At 32.5% G+C, this 23,937-nt stretch overlaps 1 protein-coding gene across 1 annotated transcript in view; it reads right to left on the reverse strand.

Moving 5' to 3' along the window:
• LOC142326571 (ATP-binding cassette sub-family G member 1-like) overlaps positions 1 to 16,954 on the reverse strand; it is a 172,756-nt gene extending 155,802 nt beyond the window's left edge. The window contains exon 1 of the mRNA XM_075369151.1: positions 16,696 to 16,954. Within this exon, the coding sequence (XP_075225266.1) occupies positions 16,696 to 16,885 (190 nt within the window). The 5' untranslated portion in view covers positions 16,886 to 16,954. The remainder of the gene's footprint in view (positions 1 to 16,695) is intronic.
• Between the last annotated feature and the right edge of the window lie 6,983 nt (positions 16,955 to 23,937).

Raw genomic sequence — 23,937 nt, forward strand, 5'->3', positions numbered from 1 at the left:
TTCCCCGAACTCGGTTAGCTAGTTCTGAGGACAACGATGTAGGTTTAGAAGAAAGAAGATGGGGCCGAAAGAAACCTGCAATGAAGGCAAAGGTTGAGAAATAAATCACCGATATAAATTTCTACCCAGGCATTTACATCGGTGGCATCCCAACTGAGGCCTGCCTGATGACTGTAATATGTAATCGGTGAAGACGGTCAATAACACGACCTCCCGTTAAGGCCCATCAAGGCTAGAAACAGAGGGGATAGTGTGGAGACCAGAATCGCCACAAGGTAATTCGTCTTCTCCTACAGGGGTTGGGATACGGATTTACAACAGATTCTTCACTCCCGAATAAACTTCACTAGTTGGGACAGGGAGTCCAAACTTTCCGGAACTTCTATATAACCCGGAGCTGTAACTCAAAATAAAACAAACTTATAACATCCAAGAACTAAATTTTTAACGACATTGGAATCACCAAAATATACGACATAAATCACGACTAACTTATACGTTTTCGATCATAACTTAAAATTAATTATTCCAGGATCATAAGCCTCAAAATAAATGTGAACACACCAAACATTATTGAAAAAGAACATAAAAACGTACATTGAAATGTACATTATAGGTACAAATAGCTTTCTAAACTACTGAAAGCTACAATAAATTGTAACTTTGGTATTCTGAGAATGAATACAAATAATTTGAGCTTTATTTAAACAAAATCAGCCCAGCGGGCCGACCTGTAGTGTTTTTTTTAAACAAACACTCATAGAATGATAAATGTAGATCTACAGGTATAGTCAGTTAAAAAAGAGTATTTCATAATTAATTGATGGAAGAAGCATGTCAGGCCCTAAAAATGACAAAATGTTTAATTATGAGCGTTTTAAAATCAATTTGAATTAATCAAAATTGCAATAAAACAACCATTAGTGCCAAACTTAAAATTTTTAATTTACGCATATGTAAGAAGATTCAATTAAACTAAAAGTCAATTACAAGAAGAAAAACCCCGGGGGAAGAAAGTTGGTTGAAATTTTTTACTAAAAAAAAAAAGAAGTACGTAGTCTTCAAATTTACCTTTAGGATAAATAAAATCTTAAGTTTTTGCTCTTACTGACTGCAGCATAGGTGTTTCCTTAACTTTTTTTTCTAACTAGATCTTAATTAAGTCTTAACTGCTTGTCATTTATAATTAAAGAACATATATAGTAGTACAACAAAAGGAAGACAGTTATGTAGTATGAACATAATCTTCCTTCTTACAAAAAAATCAAGGTTAGACAAGGTTAACAACTTTACTAATGTCAAATGACTTTTACGTAACGATCATACGTGTTTTTATTGTCTCTTTTCACATTAAATAAATAATTTTTATATAATTATCATTAATTTTGTTTTATAAAAAATACGGTTGTTTTAACTCAATCTAAATTAAAAAATCTAATGTGGTCACTACATGACTTCCTTGTACGTCAATTAAGTTACATATTCACATTTTTTTCTGCACTTATTTAAACTTATTTCATTTGAAAGTGAGATACGATCCATCAGTAATCAGATATAATCTATATCAGTAATCAGTTTATCTCATTATTACATACACATTACGCATTATTACATAAGTGTATATTACATATACACTTATGTAATAATGCCTATTAAATTACACATTTTTTTAAAGTGCAAAAATTTTATTTCACTAATAACTTCTGATTTTTTATCATATTTTTGTTTTATATTGAACTATTTATTGTATTTTTTTTTTACATCACAAGTTAATAAATCAATACAATTAAATTAAAAAAAGACTTAAAAAAATAAATAAAGAAAAAGTTGAAAAAAGGGAGAAGTCTGATTCGAACCGAAATGACTTTCCTTTTAAGATACAAATATTTCATTAATTAAAATCTTATTTGGCTATAACTTTGGAACCAACAAAAATAAGTACCACTTATGATACATCGTTGAAAAGCTGTCAGAGGACTTATTACTCCAGTTAAAGTTAAGAAAAAGTCAAAAATACAATTATTTGGATTTTGGGATTTTTTTGGATACTTTTGGTCCAGTCGATGGCAATCAAAAGGAGAGGTGCATAACTAGATGTTACAACAGTCTAAATCCAAAATTTCAACATCCTACGGCTAATTGATTGTGACTATATACGTACGTACAGACCTCACGCCGTAACTAGTCAAAATGGATTCAGGGATGGTCAAAATGGATATTTCCGTTGAAATCTGAAAACCGAAATTTTTCGCGATCACAATAGTTCCTTTACTTTGTACAAAGAAGTAAAATACTAATAACAGACGGCTGTTACTTATAGAATATTAAGATGTCTTATTTTAGGGATTAATTTCAAAGATTTATTTTTTCATTAAAGTTAATGAAAATGTAATAAATTGTTGTCAATTATTTGTTACTGACCGAGCGAGGCGAATTGTATAACTATTTATTTTAATTAATATTTATCACAACAGTAAAAATTCCATTCCTGCAAAATGGAATTATGTGAAAAAAAAATAGTACTTTTAAACACTAATATAATAATAAAAAAAAGGAAGTTAACAGTTAAACAGAACCTTCATTACAATTCATCAAACCGAAAATAATAAATGAAAAAGAGGTGTACGACTCAACAAGTCACAGTAATTTAGTACACGTTAACAATATTTTATAAAAAATTTAAACAAAAAGCCACAAATTTCATTCAATTTTTCTAGACGATAAAACAACAGCTTGTACAAAAATCCGACATATGTAAATAAAGACTTGAAACTGAATTTTACCTAAAAATTATTCAGAATACTAAATTACAGGGGTTGATTTAATTTTATAAAAAAAATTAGAAAAAAAGTAGTGCAAGAGAAATTACAAATAAAACAGCTAAAGTAAAATAAAATATAAATTTAATTAATTACAAGTATAAATATATGTAAATACAGTGAAAACAGTATGAAAGTTCTTTACTCATAAATTCATTACAGACAGATTTCCGATTATGTCGCTGATAAATAAATTGAAACTTAAAATTACTATCAATATGTTGCATAATGAACAACAGTAAAACGAAATATCTACATAAAAAAAAAAATTAATATTGTCATAAATAGTAACTACGATTGGTACGTTAAAAATAAAGACCGTTCAATAAATTTTCTCGTAAAATTTAACATCGACAGTTTGTGGATATTATTTGCTTTAGTCTTACCATTTTCCACGCCACCCTCATTCACATGTGAATAATCAAGTTTTAAAATGGTTCAAAATGAACACTACAATCGACGTTGCCGCCGATTGTAACACTCGAGTAATAAATCTTCGTTTTTTATTTTTTTATTTTCAAAACGTGAAACTTTTGTTAAATGGTTTTTGTACAGAGAGTTCGGAAAGTGCATTCAAATTATGGAAGTGGAATGGCGAATCTTTCTTAATTATTATTTTCTGTTTTTTTTATTTCTTTATTTTATAGAAACGGATATTACAATAACTGTTACAGTTTATAAAAGTGTTGAAAAGGACCTCTGTTCTAATATCAATACAACACTGCACACGTTTAATTTGTTTTCAAACACTTCAACCAGTTGATGTAATGAAATATCTTGTACGTATGCCATGCCATTATAGTTCATCAATCGTCCGTGGACTGTTGCGACGATACAATGCTTGTTTCACTGACCCCCCCCCCCCGAAAATGATCTGGAAAGTGAGATCGGACGATCGTGTAGGCCACAAACCCTTCGAAATGATTCGTTCATTAACCTGTTATCTGTGTGCGCTGTTACGCCATCTTGATTTCAACTTCTGTTAACCGACTGATGAACTTTGCTAAAACAGCACAATAACGATCAGTATTAACTGTATTTTCTAAAAAAGGAGTAGAACGCACAATATGCGTTCTACTCACACCGATCAGACTCCAATTTTCGCTTCGTGTAAAGATTGTTCGTCGTGTTAATTCATGGTTGAACTAACCATAACCGTAACGATTGTTCGTGTACAATTCATGGGGGATTAGTTGTCGACTACAATCGTGTTTTTTGTGAATTATCTTACCCTCCCAGATGAAACCACGCTTCATCTGTAGAAAACGTAATGTCGAGGATACCTACGGAATTTTGCTGAATAAAACGTTTAAACCATTGACCAGTAATTTAGTCTTTTGACATGATCTGTAGATTTCAGTTCTTGAACTCGCATTACATTCTAGGGGAAAAGTTTCAGTTCTTTTCTTATAGCTTCATGTGTTGTAGTAAGTTCAATATCCAGCTGCTGCGCTTACGCATTAACTTTGATGGACTTTCAGCCATAGCATCCGAAATATCAAGCAGCTCCTGCTCGTTTACTCTAGACGGTCTTTCACTTCGATCAGCGTCAAAACAGCCTGTTTTCCGAAATCTTTCGACAATAATTCGAACTGCATTACTTTGGAAACTTTTCAGAAAATTTGTGCTTCTCACAGGGCTCACGAACTCACAGGGCAACCAACCTAACGCCGAAAGAACACAATAGATCACATAGTTCTAAAGCATACTGAAAAGCGACTTTCCAAATAGCACCGTATAATACGACTAATTAAAGAGATTTTAAAAAATGTTAAGTAATATTCTCGATCAAACGACTTGTAAAAGTGAGTTGATGAAAAAAAAACTTTTTCTATCACCAATTCGGTTTCAGTACTGACTTTTCCACACATTTATTGTAAGGTTTTTAGTAAAATCGTCGACAAAGAATAAAGGAACAACAATATCTGTGGCTTTGAATATATCGTGAAAGGAAACGAAAAGTCAAAAACAAAAATGGAGTTCACTTTGAAATTTTTCCCGGCTGTATCAAAAAAGGTGATGAATTTCTCGATCCATGGTTACTGGTGTTGAAGCATGCCGATTTTGGAGTAATGAAGAATTGAGAGCTCGTGCCTGTTTGAGCGGATAGGCTAAATATAAAAGATAACGGGGACATGTTGTTAAGGGCTCAACGCCTAATATTGTTAACGGTAAAGGGTGATTACCGCATTATTTCACAGGAGGCAATCTTGGTGATTGCAGTTATGAAGAGTCTGAGAAGCAGCAACGGTATTGTTTACGCCATCCTGGCATAAAATTTTCCGTTATTTTCTACGAATTCCAAGCTAGGGTGGGTCCCGTTGTTTTGTTACAAGGAATGTTTAAATCTCACTTTGTTTCGTATTTCTGGGTCTGTAAAGTCCACCTGTTTCTATTATTGTTCTTGTGTTCGACCCTCCCACCGGCATCCTTAGCGACCGCGTCCATTCTTCTATCGAGTTATTTCTGACTACCCTTTTCATACACCCGTTATTTTTTCGTCCCCTTACTAATACATACACACACCCTCCTGTCCACTACCTGGATCTGGTTACCCCCGTTTTCTTTTGCCATCTTTTCGGCAGAGTAAATCCAACATCTCACCAGTGTAGTCGCCTAGGGCAATACTCTCCTGCAAACTTTGTGGTAACATTCCTCACTCAAGCAGAATCTCAAACTCATCACTACACATCTGAGATTCTACGCATCATGCTACCACCAAACCACATCACACCTCTGTATTCCTGATACACCGTGCGGACTACGCCCAGGATTACATAGGTATTCATCTTTACTTGCTGTTACGAGTTCATCTCTGGCTAATATTTGTGTGCTACAGGCAAGTTCAGTTTTTCATTACTTATTACGTTAAACCACAAAGTTATCATTCAAATTTGTGGAACATTCAGTTCATCATACCTATGCCGTTCAAGTCTCAATTTCACTTTAGTACAGTCACGACAGGTTACTTACAGAAGGCTGTCATTGTTCAGCTGCAACCTATTTCATGTGCTCAATAAAGTTCAGTGTGATTATATTGTAATTAACGCTTTTGTACTGTAATATTATTGTGTCCTTTTCTACGTCAAACTAGAATTACATTTTTACATTATTTAATGTTAAGTTTGTGGTTCATAAATCAGGAAAGGCCAGTGCCAATTAAGATTTACTGTAATTGATTTTTCTAAGTTAATGACATTTGTTCGTTCCTAATTTTTCAATATCACAGCATTTGTCAGCAATGCAATAGTTTTTCAGACATACTATGTTTCTTGATGTTATATTTTTCTAAAGTTATAATTAAAATTAAGGTGTTTCATGTTCTCTTTCAGGCTTCGTCAAAAATGTATATGGTCAAAATCTGTATTTAGAAGCGTATATTCATGTATTTTTTCATTTAACTATCATTGTTCAGACGCTGATTTCAGCTAATATATTAAGTAGTTTTTAAGGTTATGATAATTATAACATATATTAATTTGTTTTCATTAAAGTCCAATTTCTTTTGGCAAATACTAGCTGTGTGTTTTTTTTTTAACTTTACCCAACAGGTATATTGCTAAGAAGTCCGGAAAGTTGACTTCGGATAAAGCTCGAGAAATTGCACAACATGGCAGTGCCTTGTGGCACCTGTGGTCAGAAGAACCACAGGTGTGGACGTAGCAACATCCGTAACTTCTTTTGATTTTCCGCGTCAGAGGGAGAGGCGCTTAGCTATCGCTTCGCTGAAGACTCCTTCAGCAGACTTCCCTCATCTGCACCCATATCAAGACCCTCCCGTGACAACAACTTCAACGGCAAGAACTCCTTGTCATATTCAAGAGGAACGCTACCACTGTCTCCAGGAGAGACCGTCCGGGACATCTGATTCCTCCGACCCCTCGATCCACCAGGATCAGTCATGCTGAAAAACAAATACAAAAAACAGCTAAATCGAAAACGTAAACAATATGACGACCGAAAATCAACAATGCCTAGCAACCGTAGGAAATTGTGAGAAAACTCATTGCAGGCGTAAATACATTGCCGGTTACCGTGGCGCAAGTGGTAGCATCTCGACCTTTCATCCAGAGGACCCGGGTTTGAATCCCGGACCCGGGTCAGGCATGGCATTTTCACACGCTACAAATCATTCATATCATCCTCTGAAGCAATGCCTAACAGTGGTCCCGCAGATTTAAAAAAAAAGGCGTAAATACAGAAGCCGAAAACACCAAAAAGAGTTCAAAAACAACAAACTGCAGTACGCAACACTAGAACATACCATAAAAAGTAATTTACAAAGTTTCGTAATATAAATACAAAACTAATTAAACCCACTTAGCAAATCAACAGTCCTTGGTTACCTATCTAACATAAAAACTAACATTAATAACTGATATAAAAATAAACACTAAATTATCACAAAAAAACACGTAAAACAAACAGAAAAACGTAAATAAACGTCTACCACAACGAAATAATAAACGGAACACGCAAATAGTTCAAACCACGAAATAATAAAACACGATAGTCCGAGTAACCAAGATGGCTACCCGGCCAGGCCACTATAGAAATTAACACTAAATATGATAAAATAAAACAACTACAAAAACGAAAAAAACAAAAGATGCAACTACGAAACGAAACAATAAGACGTATAAGGAAAAACGTGAAAATCATCAATAATAGCAGCTAAGCGCGGAGCGTAACAAAACCCACGCGCGGAGCGTAACAAAACCCCTTTGTTTTGTTTTGTTTAACTGTTACTGTTTTGATATTGTTCCATGTAATATATTTGTTTAATGTTGTGGGTTGAACTCATTTTTACCTTCTACGGGTAGATAGTTCAGTTCCTTTGTTTAGTTAGGTCCTTTCAGTCTTACTTAAAACTCGGTGAGATGTGCTTTGTTTTGAGATCATTAAGTAGTAGAATACTGATGGGAATATCACTAGTGGCATTCGCATCGGTGGCATCCTGGTTGAGGCGAACTGAAATATGTCAAAAGCCGAGGTTTCAAAAATGACCTCTGGTAAAACCCATATGGGCTACGAACGGACAGGGTGGCGGAGGGTGTCTTCCCCTACGAAGATCAGGATGTCAAAGAGTACATCAATCACAGGAAATTTTGTAGAAAAGTAAGGCAAGATGTTTAGTTTTAATAATATTAAAACGATTAATTTAAAAATAGTATCGTATAAAATATTTTTATAAAGAAAAGGTTAATTATTTTCAAGGTAATTCTCATATAAATAAATGAAACTAATGGATGGATGGAAACAAAATCAAGATAATTGCAAAGTATTTACAAACAAAACAAAAATGAACGACTAGAGATACAAAATGGTAGTAACAACAATTAAATCAAATCATTAAAAAAAAAGCCTATTAGCTAATTGTTAATGAATGCAATCATTCATCAAATTAAGATTCCTTGTTACAAAAACAGAAGAGGTTTCACATAAAACAACTAAATTAAATAAAATATTTGTTTATTTACTGAATACAACTCCAAAATAACCATCAACGTTAAGCATGGTCAATCTTTTACTGTGAATTGAACAGAATAAAACAAAATATCTGAAGAATTCCTGTTTAATATTACAAAATTTTCAGTTTCTTTATTCAAAATTGGTTCAATTTTTAACTCTGGATTTTAGGTAAATTTCATAAGAAAGCTACCTATTGTAATGGGTACTATGATACGACTTCCGGAAAATTTCGACATATCTTCGTGTTTCACATCCCCAAGACCCCAAAACCACCGCCAGCTCAAAAGTTTATATGTGTGTGTATATATATATATCGTGTCCACTTTCTTGTGAACACGATAACTTAGTAATTTTGCGCCAATCACCTTCAAATTGTTCCTTAAAAATAACTCGTCCCAAAGTCTCGGTCGAGTTCGTTAACGGCCAAAATCGGACCACGGGGGTGGAAATGGAGGGCCTTTTTCGGAAAAAGAAAATATCGCTATAACATTCGTATTAAGTAAAATACCGAATTCGTTTAAAGTTCTTACTATTCTTTGGAAAACACCTAACAATTATCTAATTAAATTTTTTTTTATATCACCAACCATTGGACCAGGGGGGTTGAAAAAATGGGGTTTCGAAGACAAAAAAGAATCATACCTCCTTAATAGGCACAGTATCGTATCGGTTTAAAGTGGTCGTTAGTCCTCTAAACATTACCTAAAACTTTTGTATACAACAATTTTTGATATGCCAATCCTTACGGCAAGGGAGAACAAAATGTTGCTGTCATTGTAAGAATATGGGGCAGTTTGTCATATGATAAACATATTTAACTTTTTTTTCACATGCAACCATTGTCGTATTGAGTAAATTTTTTCTCAACTTTAATAGATTTTTTAACTTTAAGGTGGAAATCTTTTTTATCCTTTACTTAGCACCGGTGAAATCTACCTCCGCCTTCCGGCGTGCCGGAAGGCATTTTTAGTTACTAATCTTAAAACATGTAAATCACAAAAAAAGGAGAGTGAATCCAGATTTACCCAAGTCGGATAAAATGAAAAATTGAGTAACATATTGTATAAAAATTTAAACGCGAAAATTAAAATCGATCCTTATAATATTCATGATATAATAATTCCGAAATAAATTTTTAGAGATTTCCATACAAACTTAAGAACCCTGTGAATCAACCAAAGATCTTCGGTTTTGGTCAAAAGTTGGTTAAAAACAACTGATTGCGAATAAATTTTACCATTAACTGCCTCTTATTACTGCCTATAATTCCGATTCATGGAACACTTATCATCTTATAACTCCAACTACAAGTGGGATGAAACGGGGGGCAAATCTTTTAATAAAAATTCTATATCTCCAAAATCGAACGTGTGTAGTTAAATTGATATTTAAACTCTCCTTTAAAAAAAATCGATACACGTTTCACAATTTTTCAAAACCCAATTTGGGGAATGGCAAAGGAAAGAAATTTTTTTATGATAAATTTTATATCATAGGAAGCAAACGTGTTATAGTCGTGAAAATTGGTATTTAGATATTCTTTCGAAAACAGATTATACGTATTTCCCCCCATTTTTTTCAAAAATCCAATTTTGAGTACGGAAAAGTTTTTCATAAAAATACATGAAGCCGATGTATAATACATACAACAAAAACAAAACAAAGACGTTATTAATACCTTAATTGTTAAAGCGTTAAAGAAATGTATCTGTTATTTATATCTTGAAAGTACTCAAGGCTATTTATGAATAACACAGAACAAAAACAAAAACCTTACAAAGAAATACTGCTACTATCCGTTATTCATTTTATGCCATGGGACTATAATCAAGAGCTGAAGTAATACCACAATCCATTAATACTATTGTTATTATTAGTTTCATTCCACAGTTTTATGTTCTATCATTCTTCGTTTGAATAGCGATTTAACTAATACTGTTAACTAATCGTATGAAGTTTTTTTTAATATTTATCTAAAACTACTGATTTATGGATAAATAATGATTTAAATTAAATAACTAAATCATAAATTGAGCAGATATAAATTTAAATAGACTAAAGCTATAATTTTTTATTTATTTAAAAATTACACTAAATAAATTATCCCCCTTCCCATCTCCTTTAAAACTCAGAAAAAGTTTTAAAATAAAACTATTTTCATATGTTATCGACGTACTTTAATCTTTGTTCACTGAAATATTTGTTAAAATACTTCCCAAACAGACAAATTAAACAAAATTATCAAGAAAAAGGAAGAGCCCGCTCCCCAATTTCAAATTTACAAAAATATATCACTCGATTTTTTTTTTTTTTGTAGTTTTTGTTAGTTTTAATCATTTTACTAAATTATAAATTACACCAAAATAGTAAGCTGTTGGTACTTTTTTATCATTACAGAGATAGGAACAATATTTTTATAACAGTTTTCTCCTGGTAGTCAAATAAAAAGTACATTGTTTAATTTTAAAAAAAAATAATTTTACTAAAATATATAATAAAATTAAAAAAAAATATATATATATATATATAGAGAGAGAGAGAGAGAAAGAGAGAGAGAGAGAGAGAGTGAGAGAGAGAGAGCGCGGCTCACTGGACTGTCTGGTGGTTAACTCGTCGTCACAAATTACTTGTTTAACAGCTGATTATCTAAGTCGAATTTCCGAGGTTCAAATCTCAGTAAAAGTTAGTAACTTTTATTAGGATATGAATAATGGTGTACTTTGGTGGTTGGGATCTAATTAACCACATATTTCAGGAATGATCGGCCTGAATCTGTACAAGACAACACCTCATTTACATGTCTAGATATCATCCTAATCCCATTGGGCCATGGAGAGTGGCTTATTATTCAACAAATAAGTTTTTAAATATTTATCTGAAAAATATTTGCGAGCCCAAATCTACTTTTTATCTCGTTTAGTATAGTCGGGATTGGAAAAATTTACAATCATTGTTCAAATAACATTTTTTACCTTTCTTCATCCCCTTTCAAGGTCGAATTACAAAAATCTAAAAATTTGTGAAGATTACACTCACCAAAAAAGATTGATTTCTTCATTTATTATCGAAAAATTAAAAAAAATAATAGGATTTAAAAAGATTCAAAAATCAATTGTAACTCTTGAAACTCTGAATTAAACTCAAAAAATTTAGAAATTGGTTTTTAGGTTTCATAATCAATCAGTTCAAACCCAGTTCACACAGTGAGTCACTTACAGTTCGCAATTCATTAAAGTTTGTGCTTCAACCAGCAAATCTCTACTATAATAAATATATATATTTAAATACATTTAAATATTTTAAAAAACTGAACTTTTCTTCATTTATTAACAAAACTTCATAAAATATTTTTATACAGCAGTCTATCAATAAACGCCTCTATCAATAAACTAACCAATTCGTACACTTGAAAGAGGTGATGATGAATTATTCCAAACTTTTAGGTTCAACCCACCGGGTTGGTCTAGTGGTGAACGTGTCTTCTCAAATCAGCTGATTTGGAAGTCGAGAGTTCCAGCGTTCAAGTCCTAGTAAAGCCAGTTATTTTTACACGGATTTGAATACTAGATCGTGGATACCGGTGTTCTTTGGTGGTTGGGTTTCAATTAACCACACATCTCAGGAATGGTCGAACTGAGAATGTACAAGACTACACTTCATTTACACTCATACATATCATCCTCATTCATCCTCTGAAGTATTATCTAAACGGTAGTTACCGGAGGCTAAACGGGAAAAAGAGAGAGCCAGCACCTAGCCAACCCACCGGGTTGGTCTAGTTGTGAACGTGTCTTCTCAAATCAGCTGATTTGGAAGTCGAGAGTTCCAGCGTTCAAGTCCTAGTAAAGCCAGTTATTTTTACACGGATTTGAATACTAGATCGTGGATACCGGTGTTCTTTGGTGGTTGGGTTTCAATTAACCACACATCTCAGGAATGGTCGAACTGAGAATGTACAAGACTACACTTCATTTACACTCATACATATCATCCTCATTCATCCTCTGAAGTATTATCTAAACAGTAGTAACCGGAAGCTAAACAGGAAAGAAAGAAAGAAAGAATCTTTTAGAGTTCATTTTATTTGAATCGGTACAAAGAAGTCATGAAATTTGAAATAAAATATTTAAAAAAATTACAATTTTATTTTTAGACAACAAAATTACATTTACAGTTTAATTTTCAATAATATTTCCATTTATAAAAAGCCATTTATAAATTCATTCAAACCCTTTATTTTCATTTTAATATTTTTTTTCAGTTTTTATTAGTCTAAGTCGGGATAAATTTGGCACAATTTTTATGTGCGGATGCCTTTCCTGCGTTCACAAATTTGAGAAGCATACGAGTATAATGTAAATGAACGAACGGTACTATCCACATATTAATCATATCCAATGATACTTAACTTCAATGTTTATATAATATTATTGTTAATAAAATACTTATCGGAATGAAAATTGAGGGATAAATCGTAAAAACAATTCTGAACCTGTCAGCCCTTAGGAACTGTAGAGTGTAACGTCTCCGTGTAATATTTAAATCGTAAGTAGTGGCTTACGATTCAAGATTGTAAGCTCAGTTTAAATCAGCTGGCTCTAAAATCGAGCGTCCCAGATGATAATGTGGAACATTTTAGCAATAAATTATATATGAAGTACCACCTGCGCAGCACGCTAGAAAGCTACGAGGAGACTACCTCTCCGCCCGGCCAACTCTACCACTGAGCCGGTTACTTACATAGAGAATTTTAATATATTAGAGTGATATTTAAATAACAGATGAAATGAAAAATATAAAATCAGCATGTTGGGTTTGAGTAAGTAAAGAAAGGAAAGCCAAGTGTGCGGAATGGGAGAGGTGCGTACAATTAATGGGTAAATAGATAAAATAAACGGCAAAAGAATGGATATTCCTGAAACTGCAAGGCACACAAGGAGGAAGACAAAAACTAATTTAGAAAATTAAACACACCCAGGAGTAGAGAAGCAATCATTTCAAAATTTTCTCAAGTTATATCATAGTTTTAACTTTTGTTACAGTACAAATTTTTATTTTTTTATATTTTAATTTTTTAAATTGATATTGAACCTATCAAAAAAATAGGAGACGAGTTCCAATTGTAAAAATTTTAAATCGTAATCTAACTAAAAACCAAAATTTCTTTGCCTTTATGCAGCCTAGGCTTTGAGCAAACTTATGTTAGCACGAGTAAATTCATATCAGCGTTCAAAAATGTAAGCTATAATAAATATTTTTATATAAAGACAAACATAAAATAAGTAAGATTCTTACTTTTTTTATCGTAATTATATGAATTATCGTAATTTTTATCGTAATACTCGTAATTATATGAATTATATTTTATATATTTATAAAAAGATATATAAATGTGTAAGTATTATATATTTTATATATAAATGCGAAAGTTTGTCTGTAACAGCATCACGTGAGAACCAACCGAGATTATTTTCAAATTTTTAGGACATTCGTGTTGTACTAGGGAAGGTTTTTAAGTTGCAGATCTAGGCCTTAGCCACCTTGGGGATGAAATTGTGAATTCTTCCTTGTCAAAAGTACTTTAGTTATTACTATTCTGATTTTTCTTAACTTAGTTTCTTTTTCAGGTATTTGTAAAGTCTGTATATATTAATATTGTTATTTATCAGTATTATTCTCACAACCATGAGGATAAAAAACTCAGCAGGAATCCAGAGAGCGGAGACCTCTGGTTTGCTCGGAATGACGAGCGAAACGAACCCCGACCGGCTAGTAAAAAATAGATTTTAATTTCCTTACAATTGTTTGTTTGTTCTTTGTTATAAGCTCTGAGACAACAATTTTGTAATAAAATATTTTATTATATCCAATAATCACACAGTGAATAAGGTTTGAGACTATTTGTTCTCAAAATGGGCGATAACAAATCTTATTAGCGCCCTTGTGAGCGCTGGTGGCCTGTAGGAGGGCGGTAGAAGACTCATAGAAAATTGGAGGCATTCAGGCGGTCTAGGAAAGCGATGGCTGATAAAAAAAAGCAAAAATGATGTTTTCCTGATATTTAAAAAAAACACCTACTACATTAGTACAAAAAATTAAAGGGACACCTATATTTTATGATAAAAAAATAATTGTATTGAAACTACTTTAACTTTGCTACCAAGAGGCTTAGAGGCTTAGAGATACGAATAAAAAAAATTTGAATAAAGTTTGAATAGTCTACTTTTTGACAGTACACTTCAGATTTCAAAAATCGTCAAACTAAAAAAAAATCAGTGAGAAGAAAAGTTTTAAAAATCTGAAAGTTTTTCTTCGCGTTCGATCGAGCGTGGAAACGAATTTTACTCAGTAACTGCATTAAAATCGTTAAAAGCTTAAGACTTTAGCTTTAATTCATTTTTTCTGTATGTCTCCCTACGATTTTCTGAACCGAGTGGCCTTTAAAGAGAAAATGCTACTTTTGTCTTTAATGCTGCATATCTCCCGATCTAAGCAACGTATTGATACAAATAAATATGGAAATTAAAGGGTTTTGACTAATTTTCAATAATTACAATTGCTGTATTTAACAGCGCATCTTAAAAACAATTGAAATTATTATTTTTAATAGATGGTAAGTTTAAACATTTTTGGGGGCGCTAGAAAATCATTGATTCTCAATGTAGGTGTGGCGAAAAGGTTTGAGAAATAATGTTCTATACGGTCGGGCGATAGCGAATCTTGTCCAGCTAGTAGTATTATAAATAGACAAAAAACTAGTAAAATTGGTAAAAAAAAAGATAAAAATAAAAATTTTGAACGCGTTAATTGATGAATATTTTGCTTGATTTATTTTAAAAAAGTATTCAGAAAAATGTTGGTTTACTAATCAAGAGAGTAACATTACTTAAAAAAAAGAAAATATTTTAAACTTAATTTGAAATAAATTAGCCGGAAGATTTGTTATTTAGTTAATTTATTGATATAATAACTGGAATTTATATGTAATATATACTTTTCTTGTTGATCAAAGTATTATGTTACTTAACGAAAATATTTGGCTCTTCAATAAGTAAATATTATCTTTTTCAAAGAATAAATGAACATTTATTTTTTATAGCGTTAAGTTACTTAATAATTAAATATACGTCAAATCATTAAAATAATTGAAGTTCACACACATTTATATTTATAAGTATAAATTAATTATAATAATTAATAATAACAATTAATTATATAGTTAAATTGTATAAATTATATATTACAAATACATAAACACCAGATAATCGAAAACATTTACATTAAAAAAAATAATAAACCTTTAAAAAATACATAATTCATTTTTCCTTGAAACGATAAATCCAGAAATGCATAAATAAAATCAGACTACAATCTAAAATGAGATGATTTTAAATAGTATTTGTAAAGATTACGGAAGAGTATTTAATTATTTAACAATTTAACAAAACTCTCATTAAAAAATAAATCTTATAATAAAACAGATAACTTCTGAGAAATAACTTAGTTCTAATAAATTATGAGATATTTAATAAAACAAATAACAACTTCTGTAAGTACTTCATATGAGATAAAGTCAAATAAAATAATATTTCCATATAAAACTGATAACATTTTAAATGTGTCAAAGAAATTTACAGCTTACACCTCTTTTTACTAACACCAATTATTTTAATTTATTTTAAAATAATAAATTAATTAAAATCTTTAATCACAATAAAAAAAATAAAAACTATAACAGTACGATTTAAATGTTCTAATCGGAATAACCCTAAAAATATTACATCTCCATAAAATTTGTAAGGAAATAACAGTACATTAAAATAAATAATGTAAGAATTTTTTTCTTTTTAAATTGAAAGTAAACTCAAGACTGCTTCGGGGTAAAACAGTTTATGTGATCTATATAAGTTGTATTTTTTTTTTAATAAAGGAACACAAATAAAACAAAATAAATCTTTAACAAGTTTTTTGGGGAAAAATTGTTGATTTTGATGTAGGACTACTTCCCTAAATATAACAATTGATAAAATGGGGTCAGTAGATAACTAAACAAGTGTTTCAATAATAATAATAGCCCTAGCAATTACATTTAATTCATTCCAAGGTTATAGATAAAGCATTCAACAGCAGTAACAGATATTAAACAATATAAACCACAAGTTCTAACATTAAAAAAAAGAAAAAAGTTGTTAAAAACGAGGAACATTTAACATAACATAAACCTAGGGATCAATGAAATAAATAATAAGGTTCATCTACCTTAAATTTATTGTTTTTATTCTATTTCAAAATGATAGTAGGTAGTATCATAGGTAGTAAACTACCTAATAGTTACGATGTTATAATGTACATTTTCTTTATAAATAATAGGTATTTTCAAATAACATTAAACACTAATTCTCACCTCTTTTGTGTGGTAAACCAAACCCTGTTCTAACTTTGTACTTCAAATGATTAAAAGTAAGGTTAAACTGTCCAATTCGGGAACGTCCAGATGTCGGTACGGATTCACATTTAGCTAGTTTAACATCTTTAACGAACTCTAAAGCCGGTTCGACTGGTTGACATAACTCTAAACTCATTTCACATGCCATCTAATCACTTAGTGTAACTGATAACAACATAAACACCATGGTATGAGTAACGGTCTGATGGATAATAAACGAACGCTGTTATTGTTTTGCATTAGTAGCTCTCGTAATCTGCAGTCGGTACAATTTCCCTTTTATTAAAACAAAATTTCCCTCCTTACATTATTATCGCGCATGACCGTTTAATAACTGGTCAGTGCACTTCACACACGCAAAAATAAAACAAAACATCGGTCCGGTTATTACACCGAAACCACATAAACACAGACAAATAGGATATGCACGGTTTTTAGAACTGTCCTTCCTCAATGTCTATATTTTTAACTACTATAATTTCCTCTAAATATAATATACATAACAGAATATTTTTAAATAAAGGCGTATTTATTTATTTATTTTTTATTACTGATGAAGTTAATTTCTTTTATTTAATTATTCTTCATACAACTTTAATTTATATAAGATTTAAAATCTCTTATACATTTTATAATTTTTTTCTTATATCATTTATGATCTTAAGACATTTAAAAAATTTAAATCGTGAACAGACAATTAAGGGGCGTATCCCATTTATTGGAATAACAAACCAACAAGAAAGGTTCCTAACAGCAGGCAAAACCTCAATTTTGTTTTGTTTTTGTTTTTAAATAATAAATTAACAAACTAATTCATTTAAATTAAATATTAAAGAAGAAGTTGATGATAATTAAAAAGTGGTACTTATTAGTTAATTTTTAATTTAATAAATATTCTTTCTAAATTTGTTAATTTGTAAAAATAAAATAGCAATAAAATTCTGTAAATTTCACAATTCGCATAATTATAATTATTATAAAATTGTATGAAGGTCAGTCAATGTAAATCGGACTTATATTTTCACAGTTTTCGTACTAATATGAATTATCGTGAAGTTTCTCAGGAATTAGGGCATGAACCCCCCCCCCCCCCCGAAATTCTGACTAGTTGCGTGACCAACTTAGTTTAATGACGTTGTCAAGTAACCGATGTATGACTAGGCCAGAAAATTTAAAAGAGGGTGTGAAACTTTATAAAATATGTCACACTGTTGTTACTCTCGTTGAACGTCAGTGCGTTCAAGGATAAATATGACTGATAAAAACATTTGATAAATTTATAACATCATCCGGCAGTTTATAGTTGATGAAATTGCTTCAGAAATGGGTTTCAGTCATGCCCATTCCATTATATCAAAGCATCTTCGGTTCCACAAAGTCTGTGTGAAGTTAATTCTAAGATTTTTTTACCCAAAATCAGAAATCAGAATAAGAAGGCCCGACAGAAATTTTGCTAAACGCTCCTTTCAACGACGGAAATAATTCTTTGCATTTGTCATATGACCACTCGGACTTGTGTCCCACGTGTGCTAAAGACCCCTCTACATGTTTATTTTACTTGAACACGATTAGAGAATGAACGCCAAGAGATACTGGAAATCATGGGCGCAGAGGTCATGTTTAATCCAGAAGACACTCAGAGAATTATGATGAGAGGACCCCTTGAATGGAAGGCTATAGAGGACTACGTTAAGAAAGTGAATGACAGATTACATGCCTCGGAACCCACCGGGTTGGTCTAGTGGTGAACGCGTCTTCCCAAATCAGCTGATTTGGAAGTCGAGAGTTCCAGCGTTCAAGTCCTAGTAAAGCCAGTTATTTTTACACGGATTTGAATACTAGATCGTGGATACCGGTGTTCTTTGGTGGTTGGGTTTCAATTAACCACACATCTCAGGAATGGTCGAACTGAGAATGCACAAGACTACACTTCATTTACACTCATACATATCATCCTCTGAAGTATTATCTAAACGGTAGTTACCGGAGGCTAAACAGGAAAAAGAAAAAAAAAGATTACATGCCTCGGAGGAAGGTCGTCAGGGAATTCGACGCCGGAGGGTGCCGGGCCGAACAGGCCGTCGACTGAGCGCTTAGAGGGTCCCCTGACCATTTAGGGGTTGTCGTCGCGCAACGAGGTCACGGGCACTTCGCATACCGGCATCTGATGGCTGTATACTTCCCCTGTCAGAGGTAATGCTCCAAGAGCGGTTCCAGAAAGGGGAAGGGGGAAAAAAGTCATATGTGATGAGGCATGAGTCTATTATTACACTCCCGAGTCTAAGTCGGCGAGTATGGTGTGGCTTAAGAGACCTAGTAAAAGCGAAAACGTCAGCTGGAAAAATCCTTACAACTGTTTTTTTAGAACTGGTAAGACGTATTGCTCGTCTATTTTCTCCGTAAATGTTGCACTTTGGAAGATGCATACTTCTGCCGGCTCTTGAACAAAGTGAAAGCCACCTACAGAACCAAAAGGCGTCTTTAGCCAATCAGAGATGTGATTCTCTTTCATGACAACTCCAAGCCTCACAAAGCCGTTAGCACTCGGGACAAATTGGACAAATTTACTGCGATACCTTGATCATCTCCCGTACAGTTCAGATTTATCTCCCTGCGATTTCTTTTCGTTTGGGCCAGTGGCAGGACATCGATTACAAAGCAGGGGACAATGACGTAGAGGAGTTCGTACGCGATTGGCTTGTGACAAGTTCTCAAACTTTCAATAAAGAAGAAGTTGAGAAAAATGTATAGAATACATAGAAAAATGATAAGTACGGTTTCTATTTTTATTCTATAGTAATAAGTGTTAAAAACTAACGTCCGGTTTATATTTGACTTACCTAGTAAAAACGATAAAGTTGATAACGATTCATTGGGAAGTTATTGTAGACAACCGTGAAGTTTTCATAAAATTAGTTACGACTCGAATCCGTCTTCGAGTAAGTGCTGGGTACTTCTCTGCCATTTAAAAAAAAGTAAATAATTAACTGATTAATATGCAGGTATCATTACATCTGCAATTATCTTTTTACTTAATATACAAAAAAAATCTTATCTTTTTATTAAATATATAAAAATAATTTGTAATTTTCTAATTTCATGTTCTCCAAATACGCAATAAAAAGTTTTTATTTATTTTTTAAATTTATTTATGTTTAAAAAATCTTATAATATTTTTATGGGTTTTTATAGTTCAATATATTAAATAATACACTAACATTTTTACCTATAATAAGGAAAACCTCTTTATCGGATTAATATTGTCTTATAATCACATATGGATGATCCTGGGTTCGAATCTCGGCAGAACTGACATTTTTCATACATTTCAAACTTTTTCATTATTTCACGTACAATAAATTGTTTTTATGTCGTAAATTGATGTAAAAAACAACCGATAAATTGAAATTTGATAAATTTCAAATAATTTTCATACATTTTTTATACTTGTACAGGCAACTTGTCATCAAAATAGGCTGTATTTGAAAATCCTTACCTACCGATTGATCTTTTGTCCATGCGTTAGGGCTGATGAGAGAAGCTTAACTCCAGATTTTTAACATCCCCCCTCCAATAGATTTTTGAAAAACTCGAAAAACTCAAAAAGTTTTTGAATGCGTTTTTCTCTGAATCTATGCATTTTAGAGAAACGTTTTTCAAACAAAAAATGTAGAGGACATTCTCCTCTAAACTTTTCTCTAAAATGCATAGATTCAGAGGAAAACGCATTTCAAAAACCTTTTGAGTTTTTCAAAAATCTATGGGAGGGGTGATGTTAAAAATCTGAAGTTAAGCTTCCCTCATCACCCCTAACATATGGAAAAAACATCAATCGGTAGGTAAGGATTTTCAAATAAAAATACAAATTAACTGTACTAATTATAGAATTCAATACGGAATCTAATAGCTATTAAAATGAATTGTGGAACTTAAGTGTATCGCACAACAGTTGGAAACTTGTTTACTTTATAAATTTTGGGCGCAAGCGACGGGAAATGTGCAAGTTTGCTCGTAAATTTCACATTAATTAAAAAAAAATATTCATTTTAAATTCTGTCCTTAAAAAATGCAATTCCATAATATTATGACGACACGGTCTCAATAATTTATTTGAATTTCAAAAACTTATTCGTTATTCTTTTGCCGTTATAATAGAAAATTTTCAGTGATTTTAAATTTATTTATTTTTCTTTACACCAATGATTTTGATTGGTGTTTATGTATTACTTCTTTTATGTATTAAACATTTTTTTAAACATTCCACGTATCGGGATTTTTGAGTCTGATAAAATCGCGTTTGGTAAGAGAAAACTAGTCAACTCCCGATTATCCGCGGTAATAACCGGGAAGAGAATCGCGGATAATATAAAATTTTAGTAAAATCTCTCTTTATCCAAAAATAATATTTAATAAAGTAATATGTGTTAAAATGACCTAATAGTATTTACACGCAATATATTAAGGTATAACAGTAAATTAAAAAATTTAATACAGTGCACTACATTACACTATTTCGTACCAGTAAAAGTAACATACAGAAGTTTATTAAAAATACGTATTAACATATAACAGATTTTTACTATCACTAATACTGTTCGTAAATAGATTGTAAATGTAGTAGTGTTATGTATTAATAAACATTTATTATAACTACAGTAGCTAATGACAAAAAAATACATAGACAGTAAAAAGAAAAAAATAATAAATGTTCATTTCACTCTTTCAGATATATATAAAAAACAAAACGCGATTAATTGTTTTAATGACTGAAAACCCTTTTTTTAACTGAATTTCGTAGTTTGAAGAACGAAGAGGTCATCGGAAGGAGAAGAGGAAGAAGATGAAGAAGAAAGAAGACCGTCTACGTGACTCAACGTCACGGACGGGAGTCCGGAAAAGAGCCCAGCAGAGATGCGTCCTGAAGGGCAGCCATCAAAGAAGTGGATGAAGAGCTTCTACTTAACCTTTCCTTTATATACTTGCAAGTAAATCAAATTAAATCAGCAATTCCTCCGGAGAAGGGGGCGCATTGCTCCCTCCAAATAACTAGTGCCCCCCTGTGGCGTATTCCTGCTAGCCAATAAAACGTTAGCACCGAAAGGACTTCAGTGGACGGACTGAAGGGGAATCACGTCGGGGGCACGGGTTTTAAAAGCCTAGCTTCCTGCGGTCTGACCCAGAATTGGGTGTGATAACGCTGAACACATACGGATATGGAACTCATATGGATATACAAAAATCCGTCCACAAAACTAAAAGAAACCGTTAAAATCATACCGGACATTAAAACAAACTCCTAAACACGCCCGATTAATAGATAGATTCAGCAGCAAGGGACACTGTCCAGGCTCTGCGTTTTCGAAGGGAGAAATGAAACTCCCGCCACTATTGCGTTCCGTTCCGTTCCGTAGTTTGCGTAGTGCAATAATATCATACAATAAACTATCGTCCTATCGTATCCACATCGACTATATTCAAAACAAGCACACTTTCAAGTAGCAAGTAAATGAAGTAATAAAACCTATTATCCCAACCCCGTAGGAAAAAACACCCACCTTATGACGTTACCGGTCGCCACACCACCCCCTCCGTTCCAAGCCCTGAGGGGCTTTACCTTCTTTAGACCCCCTAACTGATTACATCTCACAGTCATCAGCCAGGCCTTGGTCGGGATGCCACCGATCTAAATGCCTCGGCAGACATTACATCAGTAAAATACAAATCAAATTTCGCCTTCACGTGGGCCTCAAACCGAAATCTTCACATCCAACCTAACATGATTCCCTCAAACTAACTGACCGAAAACGCGGAAGCGCGAACCCCGCGCCTAGTCCAGATTTGACAGCCCCGTTCGTAACTGTAAATGCCTCAGAAAACGAACGAGTTTAAAGTTAAATCAGTGCTACACACTCATACCAATCAAAATAGAAATTCAGACCTACACCGAAATAAGTCGACCAATATAGGTCACCTAACAAGAGGAACGCAACCTCATTCCGGTCCGCGCAGGAGCTGGGGACAAACCCCGCACCCCCACCCGATCCCATCATGGTGTCGTCGCGCATGGCATTACCAACTCACGATCAGGACCGGCGGAGGGAAGCCACAACCCCGGTCGCATGGGTTAACATATCCCGGCACCGCGGCCACCCCCACCAGCGGGAACCCCAAATCACAAGCAATACCAATATAACCGTGGCACGATGCCAATGCGCCTACCTCCAAACCAAACCAATGCCTAAGCCGGAACCTTAGCCAACCTATCACAGAACGATGAAAAAACAATAAATTTTTAACTTCTTTATAAGTTTTTAACATTTTATTTTTTTCTGAAAGGCATTAGCCGACAGGTTAAACCGCTCGCGGATAATCAGGAGTTGACTATATATAGTAATAATAAATGAAAAAAATGTTTTTCGATTTTAGTTCATAAAAATTGGATTTTTTGTTCTTCAAATTCTAAAAACTAGTAATTTTTTTCATCTTTTTAAGATTATTAAAATATTTGTTCCAGGACAATGTTTTCCTTCCCTTTTAAGGGTAAAGTGACAAACAGAAATTAAAGAGAATAAATCTCCTTCACAAAAAAGGACTTCATAACTTTTTAATTCCTTGTACGAATTACAAGAAGTATTGTAATCGCGAAAAATTTCTGTTTTCAGGTTTCAATGGAAATATCCATTTTGACCATCCCTGAATCCATTTTGACTAGTTTCAACGTAACGTCTTTCCGTAAAAACGTACGTACGTATGTATGTATGACTGGATATTCTTTGTGAGAATAGTGGGGCACATGTGGAAGTGATGTAATTAATGTAATGTGACTTTTGTTATAACTTGATAACAGACAGACTTTAATTTAATTTTTGTTTTATGTTGATATGTGTAATATTTTGGGAGATATAGTTATATAAAAATAGGGCATCTCAAATGAGACACTGTATTTAAAATAATCTTAAACAACATTCTTAGTACATAAGTATATTAAATAACTGACTTAAATAAACATTTAATTTATTTTCTTTAAATAATAGTTAAATGAAAACCGTTTATGAAGTGAACTTTTGAAGTACAGCTTCAGTTCCTCAGGACTGGGTAAATGTATTGCCGGATTTTTTCTTGTAACTAGAAAAATGGGATAGATGTGTTGGGTTATGTTAGGTTAGCAGTTAGCCAAAAGAAGTTAAAAAGATACGACAT

Source organism: Lycorma delicatula, chromosome 6 (genome assembly GCF_047948215.1).
Source record: "Lycorma delicatula isolate Av1 chromosome 6, ASM4794821v1, whole genome shotgun sequence".
In the NCBI taxonomy this organism is placed as follows: domain Eukaryota; kingdom Metazoa; phylum Arthropoda; class Insecta; order Hemiptera; family Fulgoridae; genus Lycorma; species Lycorma delicatula.